At 54.5% G+C, this 23,946-nt stretch overlaps 2 protein-coding genes across 6 annotated transcripts in view; both read right to left on the bottom strand.

Moving 5' to 3' along the window:
* Positions 1-5,946: 5,946 nt before the first annotated feature.
* Positions 5,947-13,457, bottom strand: SF3A3 (splicing factor 3a subunit 3). The gene is made up of 17 exons (XM_054170945.1): positions 13,321-13,457; positions 13,190-13,237; positions 12,941-12,993; positions 12,318-12,423; positions 11,786-11,858; positions 11,037-11,128; positions 10,590-10,672; positions 10,083-10,221; positions 9,672-9,740; positions 9,303-9,370; positions 8,990-9,097; positions 8,639-8,708; positions 8,036-8,200; positions 7,817-7,927; positions 7,298-7,388; positions 6,855-6,910; positions 5,947-6,255 (listed from the first exon to the last, which is right to left on the bottom strand). The coding sequence occupies exons 1-17, from the start codon at positions 13,414-13,416 to the stop codon at positions 6,178-6,180; spliced, it is 1,506 nt and encodes a 501-aa protein (XP_054026920.1). The 5' UTR covers positions 13,417-13,457; the 3' UTR covers positions 5,947-6,177.
* A 4,493-nt stretch (positions 13,458-17,950) lies between these two features.
* FHL3 (four and a half LIM domains 3) overlaps positions 17,951-23,946 on the bottom strand; it is a 29,513-nt gene continuing 23,517 nt past the window's right edge. For 3 of the 5 annotated variants that reach the window (XM_054170649.1, XM_054170648.1, XM_054170647.1), the window contains exons 2-6: positions 22,325-22,509; positions 22,071-22,245; positions 21,351-21,520; positions 20,987-21,173; positions 17,951-19,749 (exon numbers count right to left, since the gene is read on the bottom strand). In XM_054170649.1, the coding sequence (XP_054026624.1) occupies positions 19,598-19,749; positions 20,987-21,173; positions 21,351-21,520; positions 22,071-22,245; positions 22,325-22,480 (840 nt within the window). In that variant the 5' untranslated portion in view covers positions 22,481-22,509 and the 3' untranslated portion in view covers positions 17,951-19,597. The remainder of the gene's footprint in view (positions 19,750-20,986; positions 21,174-21,350; positions 21,521-22,070; positions 22,246-22,324; positions 22,510-23,946) is intronic. The other 2 variants (XM_054170651.1, XM_054170650.1) reach the window with 1 other exon arrangement.

Here is a 23,946-nt window from a genome sequence, read left to right on the forward strand (position 1 = left end):
TACTGCAAACACTAAACCTCTGTTCTTACAAGAAACGTGGTGCTGGATGATGTTTCTGAGATAGAACACCTCCGGGATTCACGCTGGTTCCACTAGCTGTGGACACACTGCCACTGTGGCTCAAAAGGCACTTCCTGGATGCTGTGCTGCAGTTTGACGCAGAGCAGCTCTTGCCGGGGCTGCCCTGCACTGTGAAAGGGGCAGCCATCGTTTCTGTGAGTCTTGTCCCATCCACCCCACACCTGCCCAGGGCTGAGGCACGGAGGACTGTGGGTGTCCAGAGCCTCAAACCAGTGCACCCAAGCTCGCCCTTCCCACCGGCGTGTTCAGCCACAGTGAAAACACCTGGCACTGACACACAGATTTGTTTATTTTTTCCAACATTTCATTTAAAGAGAAAAGGGGCAGGGGCCAGCAGAGTATTTGCATGATCCCAGCACACCGACACCATGGGTGGGAGGCACCTGCAGAGGGGAAGCAGCAGCCACCTGTAGCTGGACCACCTTGTTTCTGGGACAGGGATGTAACTGAGGGGGTTCAACAGCAGCCTTGGCTGAAGTCAGAGGGCAGCAGGGATCCTAACGAGCACTGTGAAGCTCTGCTGCAGGAGGACGGGCTGTGGAGCACAGGCTGTGGAGCACCTGGATGGCTGCTTACACCCAGAGGGACATGGAGCCCCTGTAGTTCAGGAGAACAACCATCCCAAATTGCATGAGCTTCAAGACTGGGGCCGGAATGACCTGCCCAGCACTATTGACGTGAACTTTGCCATCCAGTTTCAGACAGCTAGCCTTCAGGGTAGCTGGGCAGCACTCCTGGAAACAGGCAGCCTTCATCCCACTGGCACAGACTGGTTTGGCAGCCTTGCAGACTTTGCTGCATCCTGCCACATAATTCAAGCCTGTCTTCTTCATCTGGAAGGAGGAGTGAGACATGAGCCTGAGGGCCCTGCCAAGCCTTTGGTATTTACATCACAGGAACCATGCAGGCTCCTGGGCTGTCCTGCTCCTTAGTTCCAAGGCCATACCTCACAGAAGTCCTGCCCAACAACACATCTAGCAACAGTCTTCTTGCCTTTGAAACATCCATCCCCGTGACAGGAGAACGCTGCACACACCTTCCCCTGCAGGAGAGGACCAGAGGAGACAGTATTCATCAGTCTGGAGAGCTCAGCAGCCCCAGAAGAGCCCACGGCCACAGCAGCCCCTGCCCAGCAGGTACCTACATTTCGGGGGGGAGCTCGGGTGGTGGTGGTGGTCTTAGGTGGCACAGTGGTGGGTGGCAGGTCACCTGCAGACACACAAGGAACCCTGTGAGGCTGTGCCCAGCCTGCACAGAGCCCTCCATGGTCACACATAGGGCAGATTCACCAGCACAGCTCAGCATGAGCTGCCAGAGCTGCTGGGCCACCCTGTCCCCTCACCCAGCTCTGCAGGACAGAGTGAGCCCTTGGCCTTGCCATGGCTTTTGCCCACCCATCTCCCTCCTCTGCAGGAGATTGAGCTCAGCCCCCCATGGGCAGTTACCATAGGCACTGGCATTGAGCCGCAGGCAGAGCCGGGTGGCACAGCAGTCCAGGGCACAGTGCTGCCCACTCCTGCTGCTGTTGCTGCTGCACAGCTCCTCACTGCACCTGCTGCTGCACCTGGCTGTGTAGTTCACGCTGGAGAAACGGTAAAGCTGCAAGAGCAGAGCCAAGGGAAACAATGCTGGGAGTGTCAAGAAGCTCCAAAGGAGAAAAGTTAACTGTCAGAGAAGGGATACAGCAGACTGGCACAGACCTCACAGAGTGCTGTGGATTCCTAACGTAAAGACAGGGAAAACAGACTCATTGCAGCCCCCTGCACCCCCATCTCAGGCAGCTCCATACCTCACAGTGGGTCTCATTATGGCAGGTCACTGTTTCATTGATGTGGGAAACATCCTGGTAACATCTCTCCCCAGAGCACTGAAAACTCTGGCAGGTGAGCTGCAGGGAGAACACACCAGGATGTCACCATGCAGCAAAACCTCCTCATGTGGCACCATGGTGCTGTCCCCAGTCATGACCTCACTGTCTGGGGGGGCTGCCTCTGCACACCCACCCTCCATGACCACGGTGCTCCCCTTCTACCTCAGGAGATGCTCTCAGGGAACTCCTGTCTCTCAGGAAAGATAAACTGAGCTAGAGGCCCTGTCCATGGGGTTGGAACAGCCCAGCCAGCAGCTGCCTCTCCATTCCTTTCCTTTCCTTACCAGTTTACCTTCTGTACCATTCACAGATGTGTTGGTGGCCACTGAGGCATTGCTGGCAGTGGCCATGGAGGAGTTGCTGGCAGTGGCCATGGAGGGGTTGCTCGCAGTGGCCATCGAGGGATTGCTGGCAGTGGCCATGGAGGGGTTGCTCGCAGTGGCCATCGAGGGGTTGCTCGCAGTGGCCATCGAGGGGTTGCTGGCAGTGGCCATGGAGGGGTTGCTCGCAGTGGCCATCGAGGGGTTGCTGGCAGTGGCCATGGAGGGGTTGCTCGCAGTGGCCATCGAGGGGTTGCTCGCAGTGGCCATGGAGGGGTTGCTCGCAGTGGCCATCGAGGGGTTGCTCGCAGTGGCCATGGAGGGGTTGCTGGCAGTGGCCATGGAAGGGTTGCTGGCAGTGGCCATGGAGGGGTTGCTGGCAGTGGCCATGGAGGGGTTGCTGGCAGTGGCCATCGAGGGGTTGCTGGCAGTGGCCATCGAGGGGTTGCTCGCAGTGGCCTCCAAGGTCTTGGTGGTGGTAGCCACAGAGGTCTTGTTGGCAGCAGCCACTGAGGCCTTGTTGGTAGTGGCCACCGAGGCACTGCTGGTTGACTCTGAGGCCTTGGTGGTGGTAGCCACAGAGGCCTTGTTGGCAGCAGCCACTGAGGCCTTGTTGGCAGCAGCCACTGAGGCCTTGTTGGCGGCAGCCACTGAGGCCTTGTTGGCGGCAGCCACTGAGGCCTTGCTGGTGGTGGCCACTGAGGCCTTGCTGGTGGTGGCCACTGAGGTGCTGGCAACTGCATTGTGTTCTGGGAGACAAAAAAATCCCCCTTAGGTGAGAGAAACACCAACCTCACATTCAGCAAGTTCTGCATCCCTTCCTGAGCCATGGCTAGATTCAGAGGGACTTGCAGGAAGCATCAGTCCCACTGTGGCTGGGACTTGGATGGCAGTCAGTGACAGGATGTCCCAAACAAGGTTTATTTGCAGCTAGGGACCAGACAGCCCAACAAGTAAGTCAGAGACAGCAGGCCCTCACAGCAGCACTATGGACAGATGTTAAAACAGCTTCTCCCACCCGCTTCCAGCTATGCTGTCTGTGAAGAAGAGGCTTTTCTGAGTACAAAACCTTCAGAAAAGGTTCCTCAGTACAGCTCCAGCCTACAGAATACACCCTGGAGAGGACAGTTACAAAATCCCCACTGCACCACGCTGCCTTTGCCCTGCTACCCAGTTTCTGTTGGAGTGCAGAGCTCACCTGCTGTGGCCAGAGGGTCCTGGATGCAGAGGTGCAGAGCCAAAATGCAGAGCAGCAAGCCTGGAATGGAGTGGGGACGACTGAGACCACTCTGTCTGCCATCCACTTTACCAACAGCCTGAAGAGCCTTCCCAGCTGCCCAGGCAGCTCACCCTCAGAACAACAAACACAGCTCCCTCCAGCCTCCCTGGAGCAGGGTGGTGGCCAGATGCCCTCAAAGAGGTTGCAGGGAGTCTCCCAGACACATGTAAGGACAGGGGCCCACACAGGCTGCAGGGTATCAGCCCTGCTGCAGAAAGATCCCCCCCCAAGCTGCCCAGAGCCTTAAGGACCAGTGGCCACCCCTTGCACCAGAGAGCCTCTGGCACAGTCTCCAAAAGCTAGGGCAGGGAGGGACATCCTGGGCATGATGGGACAGCCACTGCTCTCCATGCTGCAGCAGATCCCTCCTTACCTCGAGCAGGGAGTGCCAGCTGTCGCTGATCTGCCATCTTCATCCACCAGAACCTGGCAGGAGGAGACACAGTCAGAGCTGGGCAGCAGGAGGGGACAGTCTGGTGGTTGCTGCCCCAGGCACCGCAGCACTGCCTGGCACACAGCTCTGGAGCAGGTGGCAGAAACAACATCAGGACAAGTTGCATAAGAGACTTTTCCTGCTGAGGCTGCCTTGTAAGAAACCTTTCTCCTAGGAAATGGCAGGGGGGTTGAAACTAGACAATCCATTGAGGTCCCTTCCAACCCTAACAATTCTATGATTCTGTGAAATTCTGCAGCCTTTATTCCTGGCCACCATGGCACACCAGAGAAACCCAGGCTGTTCAGTTGTGGTCTCTGCAGTGGCAGGACGTACTGAGAAGTGCAGTCCAGGCTATCTCAACAGACTCTCAACCCAGAAGTTATCTGACATGTAAGTAACCAGGTAGTCCAGCACCCTTGTAACTGTGCTTGCCTGGAATTTGGGGAGCAACACCCAGGTCCTTCCAGCCACAACAGCAGCAGCAGGTGACTGAACAAGTGCAGAAGGGGCCTGGGAGCTGCCTATCCCAAGCTGGGCCTGCTGAGCCACCAGCATGGAACTGCCAATACAGCTTCAGAGCCCAGCAGTGCTGAGTGCCCACTCCTGAGAGCTGGGTGCCTCTCCTCAGCAGTTCAGCCCAGCACAGTCTCTAGCTCCAGCTCTGATGCTAACAGCCAAGAGGGCAGCCCCAGGAGGCCAAATTGCTCCCTCTTAAGAGACTCCAGTGCCGCTGATGCTGCCGCAGTTGCTAACAGGTCCCAGGGGCACAGAGCAGGAGGCCCCCAGGAGCCCCATGCTGCTGCTGCGGTGGTTATCCTCCAGCATGTGTGAAGCTGTGACAGCTGCACAGTGGCAGAGTGATTATAGGTGACCCTTGGCACTACACAGCTGTTTGCTGGTGCTGTTACAGATGGAGATCTGACCCACCAGCAGCAGCACCCATCGCAGTAGGACCCAAGCCTCCCAGCCCTCAGAGCTGAGGGCAGCAAGAGAGACCCTGCACATCAGGTCTTGCTGTGGATGGACAAAGTCTGGCATGAAAAATGCTCATTTCCAGACATGCTGACAAGACAGGCCCTCAGGACCTGGCTAAGAGCAAAACACAGCCCTGTTAGTGCTGACACATAGCTCATATGGAACAGGAACATTTATAGCTTTCCCTAGCTAGAGGTGGAAGTGCTCTGGATCACAAAGCCATCCTGCTGCCAACACTCGAACATTTCTGTTAGCTCACAATAAACACTCATGTCCTTCCCACCTGCCCATCGCTGTGTGTCTGCCCTCCCTGCCAGCCCAGGGCAGCTGCACCTCCATGGGCTGGAGTCCGCATAACCAAGTCCCAGGGGGCACTCCCCAAGGACCAGAAGGGCTGAAGTTTGTGTAGCGACCAGAGGCCACTCAGTGTGAAAGAGACAACTCAGTATGACATCTCTCTCACCTTCCAAACCAGAGCAGCCACCACCCAGAGCAGGCTGGGACGATGGTGCTGAGCAGCGTACCACTCCCACACAGCCCAGCTCTGGGGCAGGCCAGGAGCAGACCCCCACCAGACAAAGCCCTGACCCAAGGAGAACATTCCCAGAGTAGGGAAGGAGCCCACAGCACTGACTCACCCTTTCCTGCTCCCCGAAGCCTGGAGCCACTGCCAGCAGTGCAGCCAAGCACCAACAGCAACCGGGCACCAGCCTGAGCCCTGGGGCCAGCAACCAGCCCCACCCCTGCCAACCACCGGCTGCGCAAGCCAGCACCCAGGGGAAGCGTTTGTCACCTGCTGCTCTGCAGCATCTGGAGATGCAAACAGCCCTGCTGTGGAGGTAGAGATGTCACACAGCTCCATGCCAAAATGAAACTCCACCAGAAGAGGGTCAGGTGGGTTTCTGACAGCACAGACTGCATACAAAGCGTTCAGAGGACACCGTAACCAACCCCCTTCCTTCCAGCCCAGTGAAGGAGACAAACTTGGCAGCGCTTCCTGAATTAAAATCAGTTTTATTTGTCATGGGGGTTTTTCTTTTCATATAAAATAACCTCACAAGTCTGCTTTTCACAAGGGGCTCACTAAAAATGGACTCTATAAAGTATCCTTGAAATCTATACTCATGCACATACAAAAATCCAGAAACTGAAGGGAAGTCAGAGCTGCTGGCACTCCTCCTGCTTTTCAGGGCTGAAATCCTTCACTTGGGAGACACTACAGCAGCCCTTGGCGTTTCAGGTCTTCATAGGTCTTTTTATTCACCACATTCCCACTGGAATCCTCATATTCCTCCTAGAACAGAATGAACAGTTTTAGAGACACCTGGATACAGCCTGACTTAGGTTGTCCTACAGCATTTCATTTTCAGCTCCAGCACCACTGCCAAACAACATCCACCCTGCCAAGAAGCTCTCCACACAAAGGTCTGCAGTGATCTATCCATGAGAGGAGCTTAGAGCCAGGATATCCACAGCTGCCCCACAGGCTTTATTCATCCCCCACAGGCTATATTCATCCCCCACAGATGCCCTGCACACTGCGGAACAATGTTTAGAGGCAGAAGTTCACAAGAAGGCCTTGGTGTGAGCATCCTGCTCCCCACAGCCCCTTTTCCTCCCCACCAAGATGACATCAGTGCTGTAAAGCAGCCTGTGAGAAGATCCTTACACAAGAGCTGATCTGTCCCATCAGAGCTGCTTGCCAGCACAGCACAAGAAGTGCTTTTCTCACACCACCATGAGCAGGAGCCACACAACCAGCACTGCAGCTTCCTGATGTACCTCCAGCACTGGGGATTCCCTCAGGAATTCTCATGTCAGAGCCAGACAGCTCATGTGAGGCATGGGGGGACTCCCACATGCACAAGAGTCCAGTGCTCTAGAAGGTCTTACCTCTGTATCAGGCTGCCACCTCTCTGAAGCCTTCTGCTGTTTCAGCTTTGCCCACACTGTAAGTACAAAGTCACACAGGATCTGATGCTGTTTCTCTTCCAGTAGCAGTTTTTAAACTAGCCACAGCTGCGATTTTTTTTTTTTAACCCTGTCACTTAGCAGCTCAGGAATGCATCTGACACCCATTGTGAGTTCATCATTCCTCTGCATGCTTCACTGAAAGGCACAGTCCCTGCAAACATCTACTCCTGCAGGTATCCCACAAAGACAAAAAGCCACTCTCCTTCCTTAGAAGGAGCTGGGAGCTCTTCCTCAGATCACCCCACATGCACCATGTGTTTTACCCTCTTTCCCCAATCTGCTCATAATGCAAGAAAAATTTCTCCTGAGAGCTATTATGAGGCTTCTTATGACTCCTTCCCCACTCTGCCACCACCACTTACGTGAGACTGCGTCCTCGATCTGGGTGACGTTGGCAAAGTGAGCTGTGTTGGGAATGCCCAAGCACCTCATGCCATGAGCGTGCCGCCACTCCTGGGGAGAGAGAGGCAAGGGGTCAGAGCACAAGGGGAATGCCCTGGCTAAAGAGACTTCAACATCTGGACAGAGTGAAACCAATCCTATCACAATACCCAGCCTAAGAACCTCTGTAAAAATATTTTGTGTGTATTTTAGACACAGTCACAACATGCTGGCAGTCAACATGCACTGTGCACCCATCAGACCTGGATACTGGAACTGGTGTTCAAACAAGAAGGGAGAAGAGATCAACAAGTTCAAACAAGTGGCAGAAGAGATCTGGGCATGCCCTGCATCGTGTCCAGCTCCCACCACAGGGCCCTGCAGTACAGCCCAGATCCACAGTTCAGAAGAGGAAGCATTGTCCCTCGGGCACTCAGTGTCTGACTGATGATAAAGATCTCTGAGCACGAACTGATAGTTTGTAGCAAAACCTTACTCACTGCAAAGTGACGCTGGAAAGCCTTGGGCCCTCTGTAGGTGTAGTTACCACAGATCTCACAGTTGTAGTTGATGTTCAACCCATGGAGTTTGTACAACCAGTACGGGATGGGCTGAAGAGCAAAGAGAAACACGAGTCAGGCTGAATGCTGGAGTCAGGCACAGGAGCAGATGGGGTCAGGGAGTGCTCCCACTGCTCCACACCTGACAATCACCCTTACCTTGCCATCCCAGCCAAGAGGCAGATTTTTAGGATTATAAATTATTTCATTTTCTTCATCTTCACTCTCACTCTCACTTATCTGCTCTTCCTCCTCCTCCTCCCTCTCTTCCCCTGTCCGCGCTTGCTTACGCTGCACGTTCTCGTGAGTGAGATGTCTCTGCTCCTGCAGTGAGAGGGAATTGTTCACAGGACATGTCAGTGACAAAAGAACTCTCATTTTACTTTGTTAACAACTTATGTTTTTAGTGTAACATTTGCTGCTTCCAAAGACTGAAACCACTGTGCTACCATCAGCACCTACAAGGTGACACCTAACAGCAGCAGCCACCTGCTAAGAGCAATCAACCCAAACAGAGGCAAGGACTTAAGGAAAGTGTCAAGGCAAAGCAGGAAAAGGTTTGCAATGCCCTGTGACAGGCATAAGCCAGAGAAAGAAGACAAGACATTAAAAAAAACCCCAACCACAAACCAAAAAAAGACAAGCCAGGCTTCCTGAAGAGAATATGCACATGAAAGCACTGGGTAAAGGTCTGCATGACCTTTCAGCCACTATTTGACAGCTCTGGAATTAGAAGCTCAAAGACCAAATAAAAATCCTTACCCCAAGAACTTCCACATATTCATAAATCTGAGCTTCCAGGAATGCAAGATCTTTATTTCTTTCAGTGTCTCTGGAAACAGATAAAGAAACTTCATGAAGTCCATTCCCAAACTGTGAACATCCTGTGCGCTCTGAAACCCTGAGGACACGTGATAAGTGTACAACAGCTCCTGTAAACTGAACAGGAGCCCAGCTCTGGGACCTTCCATCTGCTTCAGGACTATGTGGTCCAACACAAAAAGCTTCTAATGCTCAAAGAATCTGTCAGAACTGCATGAGAACAATGTCTACAGAACAATTCTCATTCAGATGAGAACACCACCAACCTCAGACTGGCCTTTAGGAGCTCACCTTTTGCTGCCTTTTGTCTTTGGGTTCTTAGCAAACAAGGATGCATCCAGTGCTTCCAGGGATTTGCCTTTAGTGCTGAAAAGCCTCTGAGCACGCTCCTCCAGAGTCCTGTGGAGAAGAAGGGAGGAGATGAGTCCAAACCAGAGTGTCACACCTCCCAAGAGCTGTTTGAATTTGTGCTACAAAATGTCTTTCAAACATCATTAAGGTAATTCTTGTAAAATAGAGATGACAAAGCAAGTATTCCATAGAGGAATTCAAGCCAGGAAGACCTCAAGAACTTAAAAGGAACTGTAAGAAGATGGCATCTTACCCGCCACATTTTAGTCCCAGGGCCAGCAAAGCTGATTTTAACCTGTCCAGTCCCAGGGAGGCCAATTCCTGTTCAATTAAAGCAAACCACAGTAAGGGAGGAGCTATGAAACAAATACAATATAGATGTATGTCCACTTTAACTCATTAGAAAAAATGAACAGCATTAAAGAAAGGTTTGTCAAGGTTGCACTACTCCCTGCTAAAAATAAGGAATGGGGAGAAATTAAGTCACCAGCAGAATCAGTTTTATCCAGAGAGCACAGAGCCAGAGACAAAAGCAGAGGAAATGCAGTTATTGAAAGAACAAAATGATTAAGCTCCTGGCTGTTGACACTCAGCACTAAGAGCAGAGCACTGAGAGCATTACCTCCCAAGAGGAAAACGCTGAGAGGTCCAGGTGGGCTCCAGCATGAGTGAGTGCACTGCTGGTTTCTTTCTGTCAAGAAAAAACACACACAAGATCTTTGTGACATCCTGCAGCACCTCATACAATACAATACAACATCCCAGCCCCAAGAGCAGGACAGTTCACAGAGAAAGAGTCTCTCACTAAACTGGGCAAAGGAACAATGGGAAAGATCCAAAATAAATAAACCTATAAAAGGCCAATTTCAAAAGGGTTACTTGGTTCTCAGATTCAACTTAAACTGCATCCCTGTGATACATAACTGCATCCCATGCTGCTGAAACATCACCTCAGAGGTGACTTCACCCAAAGGCTTCACAGAAAGCCCTTCACAAACACAGAAGCACTCCCAGGGGCTTCACCACTGCTCACCGGCCAGCCAGGGAAGGTTCCATTTTCCCACTTCTTCTCAAACTCTGTCTGGATCTTCCCAAAAAGTTCATTCTGGTCCAGTAAGGGCTTCACTCGGTCTGTGTAATCCTGCAGGTACTCAAGAAGCATTTCAAGGTACCTAGCAGAGAAATAAGCACAGGCAATTCAACACCAACTAAGGTGTTTCTCTAACCACACTTCTGGAACGCAATTAGCCTCTAGCTCTCCAAAGGGAAGTCATCAAGACTGTGAGTTTCCAACACAGTTTCCAGATGCAGCAGTTACAAGGACAAAGTAAGGTCCTTCCACAGAGTAGGAAGTGGCTTTCACACTCCTGCTGAGCTGTGTGTCATCTCAGGGCTCAGGAAGCTGAGTTAGTAAAGCTCACTGACCCAGGGTACACAGGTTTTACTTTGACTGTTAGCTGCTCTTAGCAGCTCTGCACTTAGGAAGCAAATTCCTCCTCATCAACTATTGTTAAAGAAGCAGGCAGGCAAAAAGGCTCACCTCTTATATTCAGCATTTTTCCTCTCCTTGGGAATATCAAAGAGCTGGTCAAATGTGGATAAGTAGGTGATGTAGTCCAGTTTCTAAGGATGGAAAAGCCTTGAGTCAGACTTTAGACACATGCAGTCAAATTAACCCCCAGCTCCCAGACCAGAAGACAGGCACCAGCTCATGCCACCACTCAGGTTCTCTGCACTGACACTCTGCAGGAAACAGGATTTAGGACAGAGAGGTCTCGGCTGAGGAGACCAAGAGGAGAGTCAAAAACAGCATTGGGAATTCAGATGCTGTCAAGCTCCCTGTGCAACGAAGTGACTCTGAAATAGCTATCTAGAAATAAACTTCACACAAGAAAAAAACCCCAATCAATCATGAACCTACCAAAAAAAGCCCCAAAACCCCTCAGCCTTAAGCACTGAAGTTGCCCAAACACAAGGGGCCACTTACCTCTGATGACTTGAGATTAATGTACTTGAGATAACAGTCATGAAGGTCCAAGTACCGCCCATACCCTTCCTCATCTGTGAACTCCACCAGATCTGTAGGAATGATCAAGAAGAGCTTTAGTATGAGCTTAACCTCCCCTACTTATAACACATATGCTTCAGAATTTGAAAAGCCTTCACTGGCTTCACATGCTAAATGAAGATGTTAACGACACAGGTGGGATACATCTGAATGCTCCCCTGTGTGAGCACGCCAGAGCAGGCCTTGGGAAAGGCACCACTACTGTGGAATCTCCCAGGGGCTGCAGAATTCATTTCAGAAGAATTTGAATGACACAAGAAAGCTGGAGAGGGACTGTTTAGGGTGTCAGGGAGTGATAGGACTAGGGGGAATGGAAAAAAAGTAGAAATGGGTAGATTCAAATTGGATGTTAGGGAGAAGTTCTTCACTATGAGGGAAGAGGTTGCCCAGGGAGGTGGTGGAAGCCTCATCCCTGGAGGTTTTTGCAGCCAGGCTGGATGTGGCTGTGAGCAACCTGATCTAGTGCGAGGTGTCCCTGCCCGTGGCAGGGGGGTTGGAAGTAGATGATCCTTGAGGTCCCTTCCAACCCTAACAATTCTGATTCTATGATTCCAAGAGCAACTGTCAGAAGTTAGTCAAAGGTAAGCAGAACTCTGAGACATGCAAACCACTGAAGAAAGCACTGCATTTTCACTTCAACTGGCCTCAGAGAAAAACTCCAAACTTACTCTGAGCTTCTTCACTTGGGTTGTCTCTGGCTTTCAGCAGTTCCTCAAACTCCACTGACATTGGAACACAGATCTTCAAGGACAGACAAAAATCACACAAGGAATTACTACTTCAGCTCACGTCCCAGAATAATTAATACACAATCACAATAAAGCAACTGCAAACAGTAAGGCCAGCAGCTGGAAAGGTTGCCAAAACATTGCTTCACCATTCATTTTGCACAAGTCTGACTTTGGCCAGCAGAAGAAAGGCAAAACCAGACACCAGCTCAGCTGTCCCTTAGCTGTGAGCAGAGAACACCATCAGCACCTCATGTCTTCTCCTGCCCACATCACTCCCACAGAAGCTGACAAGCAGCCTCTGACACACCACCTAACCACAGACACCTCTTCTTAAGTGAAGATTTAGTGTATTTAGTATTTGTATACTAAGGCAATAAAACTGGGGGGAGGGGAGAAGTCTGTTAATTGCTAGAGATGAGACCCAGTAGGCCACAAATCACCAGTTCCTGTGAAGCAGATAACTACTGACCTCATTGGGGTGCTTCCGGTGAAACTCCTTAATTTGCTTCAGTCTGTTGTAGAATTCTGCAAATTCATTTGGCCCCGAGATGGCACTGAGCTCTTCCTTCCTCAAGCTACAAGGTCATGAAAATGGGAAGGAGAAACAGTTGGCACTAATACAGCCTTTTCCAGGTCCAGTGCTGCATTTTGATCACATGAAGCTCTGGTAAGACTGACTGCAAACCCTCAGACCAACACATCAGAGCTCACCACCCACCAGACTCTCACTTTTGAGGTTGTGGATCACAAGCTGTGGTCTCCACTTGGAAACCTTCAAGGCAACTCAGGGCTTCCAAGAAAACAACAGTGTACACCCAGCGTGCATGTGTCCAGTGTGTAACCTGGCTCATGCTCCAGGATACTTATTCCTGGTCTCACACTGCTGCCTGGCTTCTCACATATTAACAATTGATGAAAAAGACCCACCCCCGAGTTCTTCACCTGCAGAACACATCTAGCATGTGCAGAACCTGATCCAGTGTGAGGTGTCCTTGCTCATGGAAGGGGGGTTGGAACCTAACAATTCTATGATTCTACATTTTGCAGAAATCCCAGAGGACCTGCAGCAGAGGTGTTTGTATAAGCACTTACCCGTCCTTGTCATCGTACAGGTCTCTCAGGTTGCCGCTCACTTCCATGTACCTCTAAGAAAACAAGAGAAAGCCCCAAACGCCACAGGACGTTATCAGGGCCAAGACCCGCTCAGCGCCGGGCACTCCAGCAGCACTAGGCAGAGGCCTGGCCTGCCCCGCGCTGTCCCGCGGCGCGGGGACACCCACGGGGCCCACTCTATGCCTGCCGGGGCCGCCGCCCACCCTGCCCCGCTCCCGGTGCACTCACGTCCTGCATGGCCCGCGTCCGGTGGTCTGAGTTGATCTGGTCGCGCAGCTACGGGAAGAAGCGCAGAGTTAGTCCGAGTGAGGGCCTAGGCCGCCGCCATCCTTCCCCCGTCCCCGCGGCCCCGGGCTCACCGTGGACTTCTTGGTGAGCATCTCCTTCACCATCACGTCCATGAGCCGCTCCCGCTCCTCATGATACCGCCGCTGCTGCTCCAGGATGGTCTCCATCCTCCCGCGCTCCGCCGGAAGCCGCCGCTCTTCACTTCCGGTCCCGCCTGTGCCTCGCCGGAAGGCTCCGGCCCGGCCTGTGTCCTGTGGGAAGGCTCCGGCCCAGCTCCGCGCCGGGCGGAGAGGTTCCGCCGAGCGGGGATGTAGCGAGGCGGGGGCAGCCTCGGTGTCTGGTGTCGAAGGCGATGCGCCAGTTCTGGGGTCGGTGTCGGCGTCGAGCCGCAGTGCACGGCCTGCAGAGTCGGCTCTGGCCTGGCCGTGCCCCTGCGGCTCGGGGCCATCTCGGGCCGGCGGGTCCCCATCCCCCGGGCGGGACCGGGCCGGCTCCTCGCGGCTCCTCCGGGGACCCTCATGATGAGCCCTGGGCGTCATTGCCCATCCCTAGCCCTGCGCGGTGCTGCGCTCCGGCAGCGCGGCCTGGCGTGAGTCCCTGCCAGCGCTGCGGCTGCTGAACGAAGGCCGCCGGCGCGGGGGGCTCTGGGGTGTCCACCGGCACGTGGAGAACCGGCCCCGTGCCGCGGGGCGCTGCTCGGCCGTGGCCGGGTGACACATGCCTGCTCCATGCAGATGGCGCGGGCTGTCAAGTCGGCAGTGCCCCGCAGGAGCTGCTGCTTGTTCTCTGCCCACGCAAGCAAGCAGCAGCAGGGCTGAGGCCAGCAGAGTGTGGGTTTCCCGAGCCTGAAGATTTCGGTGGTATCCACCGGACACACTGCAGACCCAGGCTGGGTCAGAGGAGCTGGGGGATCCAAAGCCCAGGGCAGCGGAGGCCTGAGGAGATGGAGCCTCCTTAGAGCAGGTCCCTGGCATTTCTGTGGTCTCGGTGCAGCTCCTTAGCCCTGCCGTTGCCAGGGACAGACAGATCATTGCACAAGTGCCAGAAAAACAACAACAAAACCAAAGGTGCTGACAGCATGACCTGGACAGAATCTGGACACCAGAGCCTGCAGAAGGGCTTGCAAGGCTTCCTGGCACCCCTTTTCCCACCATTTCCCACCAGCACTGTTATTAACAGGCTCAACGTCCCACTTTGGCATACACCTGGTGGCACACAGTGTCCCCCTCACTGCTGAGGCCACAGGGGGATGCATTGGCCAGACCCAGAGCTCCATCAGGGTGGGTGGGTGGGTGGGTGAGTGCCTGCCCATGGTCAGCACCTTGCACCTTCCCCTTGCCTGCAGGTAGGACACCAGCAGCTGTCAGGGCTGACAGGCTCCAGCAGCGTTACATGGCCATGAATCAGAGTCTGACCTGGAACATGCCTGAAAGGAATCAGCATGTTGGATCTGGTGCACAACCCGTGCTGGCTCCCACAGGTCAGAGCTGTTGCCCTCAGTGCCTGGGAAGTGCAGACATTTGTTGCCTAACAAGCTTCAACAACATGACTGTGCTTGACTGTCATGATCCTGGTGGAAGTCCTCCCACAGAAATGGTGGCTGCAACCTTCCACTTTCATTTGGATTTTAATTGCCTTCTTCAGATCCACCCTAAATCCCGAGGAGAGATTGTGCCAGTGCTTTGCCCCCACTTTGCCAAATGCAAAGCTGTAATTAAATTTTAACTCACAAATAAATTATTCATCTTTTTCTACAATGCATGGTAAATTACTTCAAGCCAAAAGCAACAGAAACACAAAAATTGGCTTAATTATGGCAGACAAACATTGACTCTGCTCTGGGAACAGCCATTCACTGAGGAGAGAATGATACTGAAGGTAAGACTATTGTCCTCAAGCACTCCCTTGCACGACAGCCTGCCCCAAAGCACATAATTTCTTCCTCATGCAATGCCTCTCATAAAAACACAGCTAAGATTCTGAACTTAGTGTTCTTCCATTTCCCCTTTCATGAGACTTCATCCCTGTAAAGAGAAAGAGTTGAAATCTATCACTGTCCTGTCCAGATTCTTTATTTTGGGTGTTATGAGGGTTGAGGTGGGATGAGACCACCCCTGCGTGGCCTTCCTCCTCACACCCTTGATGGCAGCACAGTGGAAGAAGGTTTGCTCTAGTGGGAGAAGGCTGCTCCAGGAGGTGCCTTGTGGCCCTGGGACAACAGTGCAGCCCCTTGGTGCCATGTGCCACAGCAGCAGCCTTTGTGCAGATGGTTGTGGGGCAGATCAAGGAGGGCTATCAGTTTTCCTAGAAGGAAAGGTGGGATCATGGGAACAAGCCAAGCTATGCTGAGCTACTGCTCCTTCCCCACCTCCCCAGGACCTTCACTAGGCACTGCCCTGACTGGGTGGGAACAAAGGGACAATAAAAAAGACCTGGGGGAGTATTCATGGGATGCCTGCAGGGTTCAGCCTGGCTATAACCACATTCCCATCTAACACTATCACAAAGGAGAGCTCTTCACCCTTTTACAGCAGCTCTCCCACTAGCCCTGGAGACCTGCCTGTTACCACTGTGGGGCCAAGCCCAACCCTCTGGCTTCACCCAACACCTCCTGACCAGTCACTTGGTGTGATGCAGGAGCAGCCATGGCAGGTCTGTGCTTGGTTTGGGGAGCTCAGCCAAGGCTCCACATACTGGCTATGTGGACCTTTGAGCAGCTGGAGAAGGGGCAAATGGCAGCAGGCAGCTGGAACTGGCCCTTCCCTCCTGCCCCACTGGCAGGCAGAGTTCCTCCATCCATGCAGCTCCCAGCAGCTCCGGGACACCCACACACATCACTCCTGCACAGACTGTGCCCAACACACCCATGGCTCAGCTCTCCTGGGGAAACTCTGGCTGGAAAGAGAACAAACCTCTGGGAGTTGAAACTGCTGCCTGCAGCGAGCCCGAGCCAGGAGCAGCCACGTCCATCTCCAGAAGAGGAAGCATGCGGCCGGCATGTGCCCAGCACTGGCACTGCTGCATGCCCGGCGGTGAGCAGCTGCTGTCACTGTTGAGCTGAGCTGCTGGTGCCCTGCACTGTGGCAGAAGGTTGCTTCCAGGCACTGAGGAGCACCGTGTCCCTAACCCTGTCCTCACCCCTGCAGCTGCATCGGCTAGCCCCTGGCAGGGCCCTGCTCTCACCCTAGCAATTGCCCCAGCCCAGGGCCAGCAGCCCTTCAGGGGCACCTTGCTGGGCCCTCTGCAGGCAGCAGCTTGGCCCTGGCTCTGCCCATGGGAGTTGCAAGTACACTCCCTGCCGGGGTCCTGCAGGGCAGGTGTGGCAGGGTGGGCACATTTGGTTAATGCCAGGGCCTCCCTCCGCACCGTAGAGCTGCCCTGGCCTCACAGCCAGTTTCCCTGCTCCCCCCTCACCCCGTGCAACACCCCCGGCCCCCCTGCACTGCTCCTCTCTGCTTTCTGATATTTTCATGACTGTTTTAGACCCGCACTCCGGGAGTCTCGGGGGATGTTTGTGCATGACATCAGCCTCCCCCTCCCGTAAATCAGGCACTGGGCTGTGCACAGCCATGACCCATTCATGACAGGGATAAAATCCAGATGTTCCCGGGCTACGTGCAGCTGGGTCATTTCCTTTTTTGGCTAAAAACGTGAGGCTCTTGAGGCTGGCTGAAAGAGGAGCCCGGGGGCCCTTTGTACAGAAACCTTTTGTGGTTAATCCCTGGAAACAGCGCTGCAGAAACAAGGGCTTGTGGAGCTTCTGCTGGAGGACAGGCTCGGCTGAAACCTCCCGGGCTGCAGCTGCTTACTTAGCCTTTGGGGCCGAGCAACAGCAAAACCAGAGCCCGGTGCAGGTCACAGGGCAGCAACAGCAACGAAAATCTTTCTTGCAAAGCCTTGCCAGAGCAGGAGCCTCAGAGGGAGCCAGGAATGTGCCCGCAGAGAACCCCTTCCAAGGTCTCACACGGCCCTGCGGGCAGCCCCAGCAGCACCCAGCCCAGGAACTGTGCAGGGGAATGGAGCGGGGGGCTGGGGGCCAGAGCAGGCAAGCCCAGAGGAAGTTGTGGCAGCTGTTAGTAAATGTAAAGGAATCTGTGGAAAATAGTTTCAGATGTGGGGGGGATAAACGGCTCCCAGCAGATAGCAGTGAGCAACGAGCATGCACTGCCCCGGCAGGAGACCGCACTGGAGACCACAGCAGCTTCCCCATGAAAACCTCCTCCCAAAAGCCCACCTGTGTGGAGTGTGGACGACGCATCACGGGAGGAAGGCGACCAGCGGGCGGCCAGCGGGCATCACAGCGATCCCCATCTGCTCCCGCAGCACAGCAGCAGCCCGGCAGCCACAGAACCTGCCGCACAGCCAGCCCGGAGGCAGCGGCTGAGCCCTGCTCGGGCTTGTCCTGCACGACGGTCGGCCCGGACAGACAGCAAGCACGGACAGACAGCCCCTGGCATCAGGAACCTACTGCATCCCCACAGCAGGAGCCTGGAGCAACCGCTGCTCTGCCATAACCCGCGGGACTGGTCCAGCTAATGCTGGAGGGCTCCGGAGGTAGGAGCCCTGCGGGTACTGGAGCAAGAACCAGGCTGAGCATGGAGCCACGGCACCGACTTGGACAGCACCCTACCCCCTGCCGGCTGTTGGAGAAACTCAGGAGAGAGCCAAGTGTCACTGAAACGGTTTATTATATAAAACCGTAGGAAATACAGGGGGGGCTGAGGTTTAGGACACTTCCTTCTAGAGACTGGTCCAAGCTCCTCAGAACAGCAAACACACAAACTCTGATTTGCCTGCATCAAAGCTTTCAAATGAGGGTTCAACCAGGATCTGCATACAGAGTCAATAACACTTCAACATGCATAACACTCTCTGTTCTTAAGTAAAGCTGGGGGAGGAAGCGGGGAGGAGAGGGGAAAAGGGGGAGCCCCTTCATCATCCTGCAGTTGGTTACAAAATGACAGATTTCATGACAAAAGAGTACAAAAGAAACACAAGATGCTTTCAGAAAGCAAGTTGGTGTCTGAGCAGGAAAGCAGAGTCAACATATGTGCCCCAGCAAGAAAGGATGTAGAGACAAGGCAGGCATGAACATCCCCCTGCAGAGGGGCCTCAGGGCCAGCTCAGCATCAGGCAAGGATGGCTCAAGCCCTTGTGCGAGTCTGGGATAGCTCAAGACGTCCCATTTTGCAACACTAGGGAGCTGGGACATGCAAAGCCCTTCCTCAGGGCAGCCTGAGTGCCACCTTTGCTTTGGTTCTCATTTGGGACACAGAGAGGGATGAGTGTGTCTGGGGGCAGCTGCCGGCAGCAGGTACGCTCAGCCCTGGTAGGAGCAAGCTGTGGACACCCCAACTGCACCCTCAGCTGATCTTTTTGCTGGAGCCCTGTACTCTGCTGACCTTCCTGTCCCAGAGCCTGCAGGACAAGCTTCCTCACCCCGAGTTAAGGGGTGGTCTGGTGAGTTACTGGTGCCACTGGGAGCTGGGCTCAGGGAGGCAGCCCCCCACGAGAGGGATGGAGCAGGAGCAAAGGCCTTGGGGCTCTCAGCCTTCAGCATACCCCTCTCTGGGGCTTCACCAGGCACATCTCAGGGGGGACCACCAGCAGGCTAACAGCCACCTGTGCATGAACTGAGCTCCTCATCCACAGAGACATGCAGAGCAAAGGGTCTGGCCTGCAAATGGCAAGGTGGCAATAAAAACCTGGAGACAGATCCCATCTGGCAGGACACATGCTCTTCTCCTGGCCCTGCTCCAGTCTGCTGTTCCCAGACTCCCCAAACAGGCCAGAGAGTGCCCTTCATGCCCAGGTTACCACAGGCCTGCCACAAATACAGGAAGGCTGTGCTGCAAAGCCATCTGCTCCACAGGCCAGCATAGCCAAGCCACACAACCAGGAGCTGCTGCCTTCTATCACACAGAGCAAGGAAAGCACACAGGGGCAAGAAGTCAGCACTGTGCTGCAGAGCAGGAACATGCTGCCAGCGTGCAGATCCAGCCACCCAACGCTGAAGCCGCTGCTGCTACCCTTTGTTCGGCTGGGGCCCTGCGCTCAGCTCGTGCCGTGTCAGACAGGAAGCAAAAGGAAAGAGTAAATAATGGGGGGGTGGGGAGTGGGGGGTGTCTTAAAGCTCCTTTTTCAACTTTATTCAGCTTTGACTCCGCACAGAGCCACAGCATAGCATCCTCTAGCCTTCAGGGAGCGGCACAGGGACCCCCGACACTGCGGTTCAGGGGCAGCCCCCATCTCCTGTGCCTTGTGCCCTGCCCCTGAAACGTTGTTGGGTGTCTGGCACAAAGACCTGAAGAACAGAGAAAGCCCCCGGCCCACGGTGCCCGCGGGGGCTCATAGGTCGCTGCTGCAGTCGCGGCAGAGGATCTCCTCGTTGTCGGGGATGAAGCCTTTCCCCACCAGCGAGGTGTTGCAGCGGGCGCAGTTAAAGCAGTTGTGGTGCCAGTGACGGTCCTCAAAGGAGACATATTTACCACCGCCAAAGCCTGCAGGAGGGACAAAGGGGAGTGTCAGAATCCCTGGGGAAACAGGGACAAGCTTCCCAAACAGACTGAGCCTTGGCCTGCTCGTCTCTGTGTCAGATCTTCACAGGCAGTGCTGCTCTGCAGGACCCAACGCACCCAGTATCAGATCTCCACTCTCGGTGGGGAGAGGAGCAAAATGATCTCACACTGAATTTTGCAGGGTTGAGATCCTCAGACCACAATCACCATTTTCTCCCCAAAGAGGAGCAGGAACAGAGCTGTACCATCAGAGTGGAGGAACAGGCTTGTCAGGAGGGGAGGTCCTGGCAGCAGTGCCTGGAGCAGCTCTTTCCAGGGACAGTGGTAGTGAAATCCTGGGAAGAGCCCTCCTGCCACCAGCCCAGGCCTGGGCTTTTGCAGAGGCTCCACAGGCAGCTTCCTTCCTCTGCCAGCAGTGCCTGGACTTGTAGGCTGTGACACCCTTCTCCCATGTACTGTGACAACCTGATAAGGACCAGACGGGAAGTGGGGTGCCCAGAAGCTGCCCTGTCCTCAGCTGGAGTCATCCTCTGAGTCACCAGAGCTGATTCACAGCTCTGCCTGCCTCCCCAGCAGCAAGAGACGCAGGCTGCAAAGGGAAAGGTCAAGTGGGGGAGGACAGGAAGGAGGCCTGACCACCTCAGGCTTTCTACAGAAGAGGACCCCCTGTTTCCCCTGTCTTAGGCAGGTATAACCGGTCCAGACTCCCCTGCAGCAGTTGTTGCTCCAGCTATGGCTGGAAGTCCAGCTTTCCCTGTCTGGGAGCAATCTTTCCACAGAATGTGGCAACCAGCCTCAAGCCAGGCAAGCCAGAGACAGGAGATCACGCTGTGATGGGTCATTCTGGGAGCCTTTACTGCTGGGCAGAAGGAATTCTTCTCAAGTTCACTGCTTTGGAAGATGCAGATGAAGGCATGAATGTGCCCTTAGGACCACTATGACAAAGAGATCCTCTCTCATTGGGTCCCTTGAGGGTATTTCAGTGGGGGACATGCCTGAGGGCACCTTGCACTCCTCAGCATTTGTCCCTGGGAGGCCTGAAGTGCCTGGAAACACTTGAGCAAACCTGCCTGGTTGAGACGTGTCCAAGTATCATAAGGGCCTGGGTCACACTCAAGAGGGCAGCTGTACCCAGAGAAGTCACCACACCTGCAAACAGGGCAGGTAGGTCATGCCCTGCTCTGCAGAAGTGCACAGTAACTGAGCCAACACTGCTCACCTGTGATGGGCTTTGTGCAAGCACTGCACTTCTTGGCATAGAGATTCCCAAAGCACTTGACACAGTATGGGTTATCATCCTGGGAGGTGAACTGCTGGCCAGCCAGGGGCGTCTTGCAGCCTGTGCAGACGAAGCACTCCTTGTGCCAGGGCTCATCCCGGTAAGTCACTCCTCCCTTGGTCAGGGTCTGCAGGAAGAGAGCACGCTGGTGACACCTGGGCACAGGGAACAGGCTGCAGCGCACAACCAGCTGCTGGCTGGGGTGCTGGCACCCGAACCCTTCTCTGGTGGGGCTCGGACAGAAGTAGGAACATGTCCCTGGGCCAGAGAACTGAGGGGCTTTGGGCTGTCAGGCCACGTGTACCTTTTTGCAGCGAGTGCAGCGCGGCGCGAACTTGCTCTCATAGCAGGGGACACAGTAATAATCCTTCTTGTCTGGGATGAAGGACTGAGACCCGATGGGCTGCTGGCAGCTGCTGCATATGAAGCAGTGCTCGTGCCAAGTCTGCCCATTGTACTCCAGCTTACGGGACCCTGCAGAGAGAGGCATTCACAGTGACAGGAGTGGACAAGGGAGGCTGTGCAGGATAAACCATGGTCCTGCACACCAGGCTCTGTGCCTGCCCTCCCCATGGCAGCACAGGGCTGCAGGCAGCTGGAGAGGGCTGCATGGGGAGGGCTGCAGGAACATGCCCCCAGCACTGGCACACAGGCTAAGTAAAGAACCTGTTGAAACCTACGTCTGAAGACGGTGCCAGAATGGCCAAACAAAGACACTCCTTTGCCTCAGGCCATCTCCAGAGACGCTCACACACCTTCCATCATTCCCTCATTTCTTGTTGGCACAAAATGCCCAGGAAACCCTCTGTGATCTCCTCCCTAGCTCACTTCTCCACAGAAGGGGGGAACAGACAGACAGGGCTGCTGTGGTGATCACAGCTCAGGATCCTGCTGACTTCCCAAACAAGAAAAGTGCCAATCCCACTCCACGCAATGACGGTGGGGCAGGAAAGCAGAAGCTCAGCTCTCCTCCTTGCTTCCACCTGCACCAGAAGCTGCAGCACTTGAGCCTGGCAGTTCCTACCTGGCATGACTGTCTTGTCGCAGGCAACGCATTTGGAGGAGAACTCGCTGCAGTAGCAGTCGTTGCAGAGCAGCTCCTGGCCCTGGCAGGTGAAGGGCTCATCGGCCAGGGAACGGTCGCAGCGGAAGCAGCGGAAGCAGTGCTCGTGGTAGTGGCGGTCCTCGTAGTACAGCTCCTGAGGAGGACAGCCAGGGTGAGGAGGGGACCCATCACCCCTGGAACCACCCTGCCCAGCCAGGGGGCCCCCCACTCACTCTGCAGTCGTGGCCGATCAGCTCCTTGCACTCGTTGCAGGTGTTGGCAAAGTGTGCGTCGTAGCAGGGGATGCAGTAGGGGCCATTGTCCATTTGGATGTACTTGCGGCCGTACAAGGACTCCTTGCAGTTGTCGCAGTTGAAGCACTCCGTCATGGTGCCAGTCTGAGGGCCTCCTTCACCTGCTATGAGATGAGCGAGATGCTGGGTCAGGGCCAGCTTACGCTGCCCGAGATGCCCCTGCGCAGCCCTGATGTCTCCAGAGGGCAAGTACCATCGATCCTGCACCGAGCCCACCAACAGCTGCTGTCAGGAGAGGGCACAGACCTGAGCTGCTGCCCCTGCTCCATGGCTGCATGTGCTCCCAACAAAGCCTGCACACAGCCAGGGCCTGGGGCAAGCCTCACTTCAGGTTTATAATCAAGTTCAAGGCACCATTCACAGAACCCAGATGTGTTAAATGTGCAGTCGAGCATCTCACTGTCTGCCTCCTTGCTCGGAAGCAAAGTGTAAATGATGACCACAAAAAGAGCATTTTTAGCATGAAAAGTGTTGATCTGGCACTGCACAAACAGAATCATCTACATGCTGTGTGGGTGCACATCCACTGTCACATCAGAGAGCCAGCCACCTTGAGACAGATCTGTCTACCAAGCAGCCCTTCAGAGACCCAGCTGAGCCACCAGCATGGCCCTGGACCAACGGCAAGATTCCTCCTGAGCCTGTGAGCTGATGCTCTGCCTGACGGGGCTGTCAGCGCTCCAAATCCTGGAACCCCTCCAGAACTTTAAAGCAGCTGCTCTGCAGGGAAGCAGAAATCAGGCACCTCATGCTGTGCCTGGCTATGAAGCCACATCCCAGCAAATAATTCTGCACATGTTGCTCCAACTACAAACACTCTTGAGGGAGAAAGAGTTGGGAAGGGTGAGGGCTTTATAAGCAGGAGAGATGTTGGGGGTTTGAGTGCAGGAACTAAGACATCTTGCATTGCCCTTTGCCTCCCTCTCAAACTAGAGGTTTGTGGAACCACTTTGCTTTTCTTTGGAGCATTAACTCCAGAATGAGAGTCCCTTCCTTCTGTTTGGTTTGATCTGGGTATTCCTAATTATGGAGTTTTCCACTTGCAAACTCACACCCCTCTCTTAACACAGGTTGCTATCAAGTGTGGGCAAGCCCACAGAGTTGTCTCTGCAGTCGGCTACAGAGTGCTGCAATGCTGCAGTTTTCTTCATGAGCTCACCCACTTCAGAAAGAGCTCTTGCAGCCCAGTCTGCAGCTGAGCATTGAACGGGGCAGGGAGCTCACCACCAGCCTCCATGCTTCCATCCTCAGGGCTCCCCAGGCTTAGAGGCAGCCTCCGGGGCAGGAGCCGACCCAGACAGCTCTGACTCACGCAGCTCCCCAGGGCTATTCTTGGTCAAGCCACAGCTCCCAGCTGCTGTCAAGCCTGGTATGTGCGATAGGGCTGCTGGTGAATAACCTCACTGTTCCCACATGGCTACGTGACCAGCGGTGGGGAACAAAGTCCCTTTCAGATGCTCTCCTTACCCAGCTACTGCCTGCACCGCTGCCCACCCCATGCCCTCTGGTGGGGCAGGCTGGCACGTGTGGCTGTGGCTGCA

The sequence above is a fragment of the Dryobates pubescens genome, chromosome 20 (assembly GCF_014839835.1).
Source record: "Dryobates pubescens isolate bDryPub1 chromosome 20, bDryPub1.pri, whole genome shotgun sequence".
In the NCBI taxonomy this organism is placed as follows: domain Eukaryota; kingdom Metazoa; phylum Chordata; class Aves; order Piciformes; family Picidae; genus Dryobates; species Dryobates pubescens.

Excerpts from the sequence above, each read along its gene's own strand:
- SF3A3 (XM_054170945.1), bottom strand. The coding sequence starts at position 13,416 with ATGGAGACCATCCTGGAGCAGCAGCGGCGGTATCATGAGGAGCGGGAG. Across the intron at positions 9,371-9,671 it reads CAGCGTTTTCCTCTTGGGAG|GAATTGGCCTCCCTGGGACT; the intron begins GTAATGCTCTCA and ends TTAATTGAACAG. Across the intron at positions 8,709-8,989 it reads AAGACAAAAGGCAGCAAAAG|AGACACTGAAAGAAATAAAG; the intron begins GTGAGCTCCTAA and ends ATCTGTTTCCAG.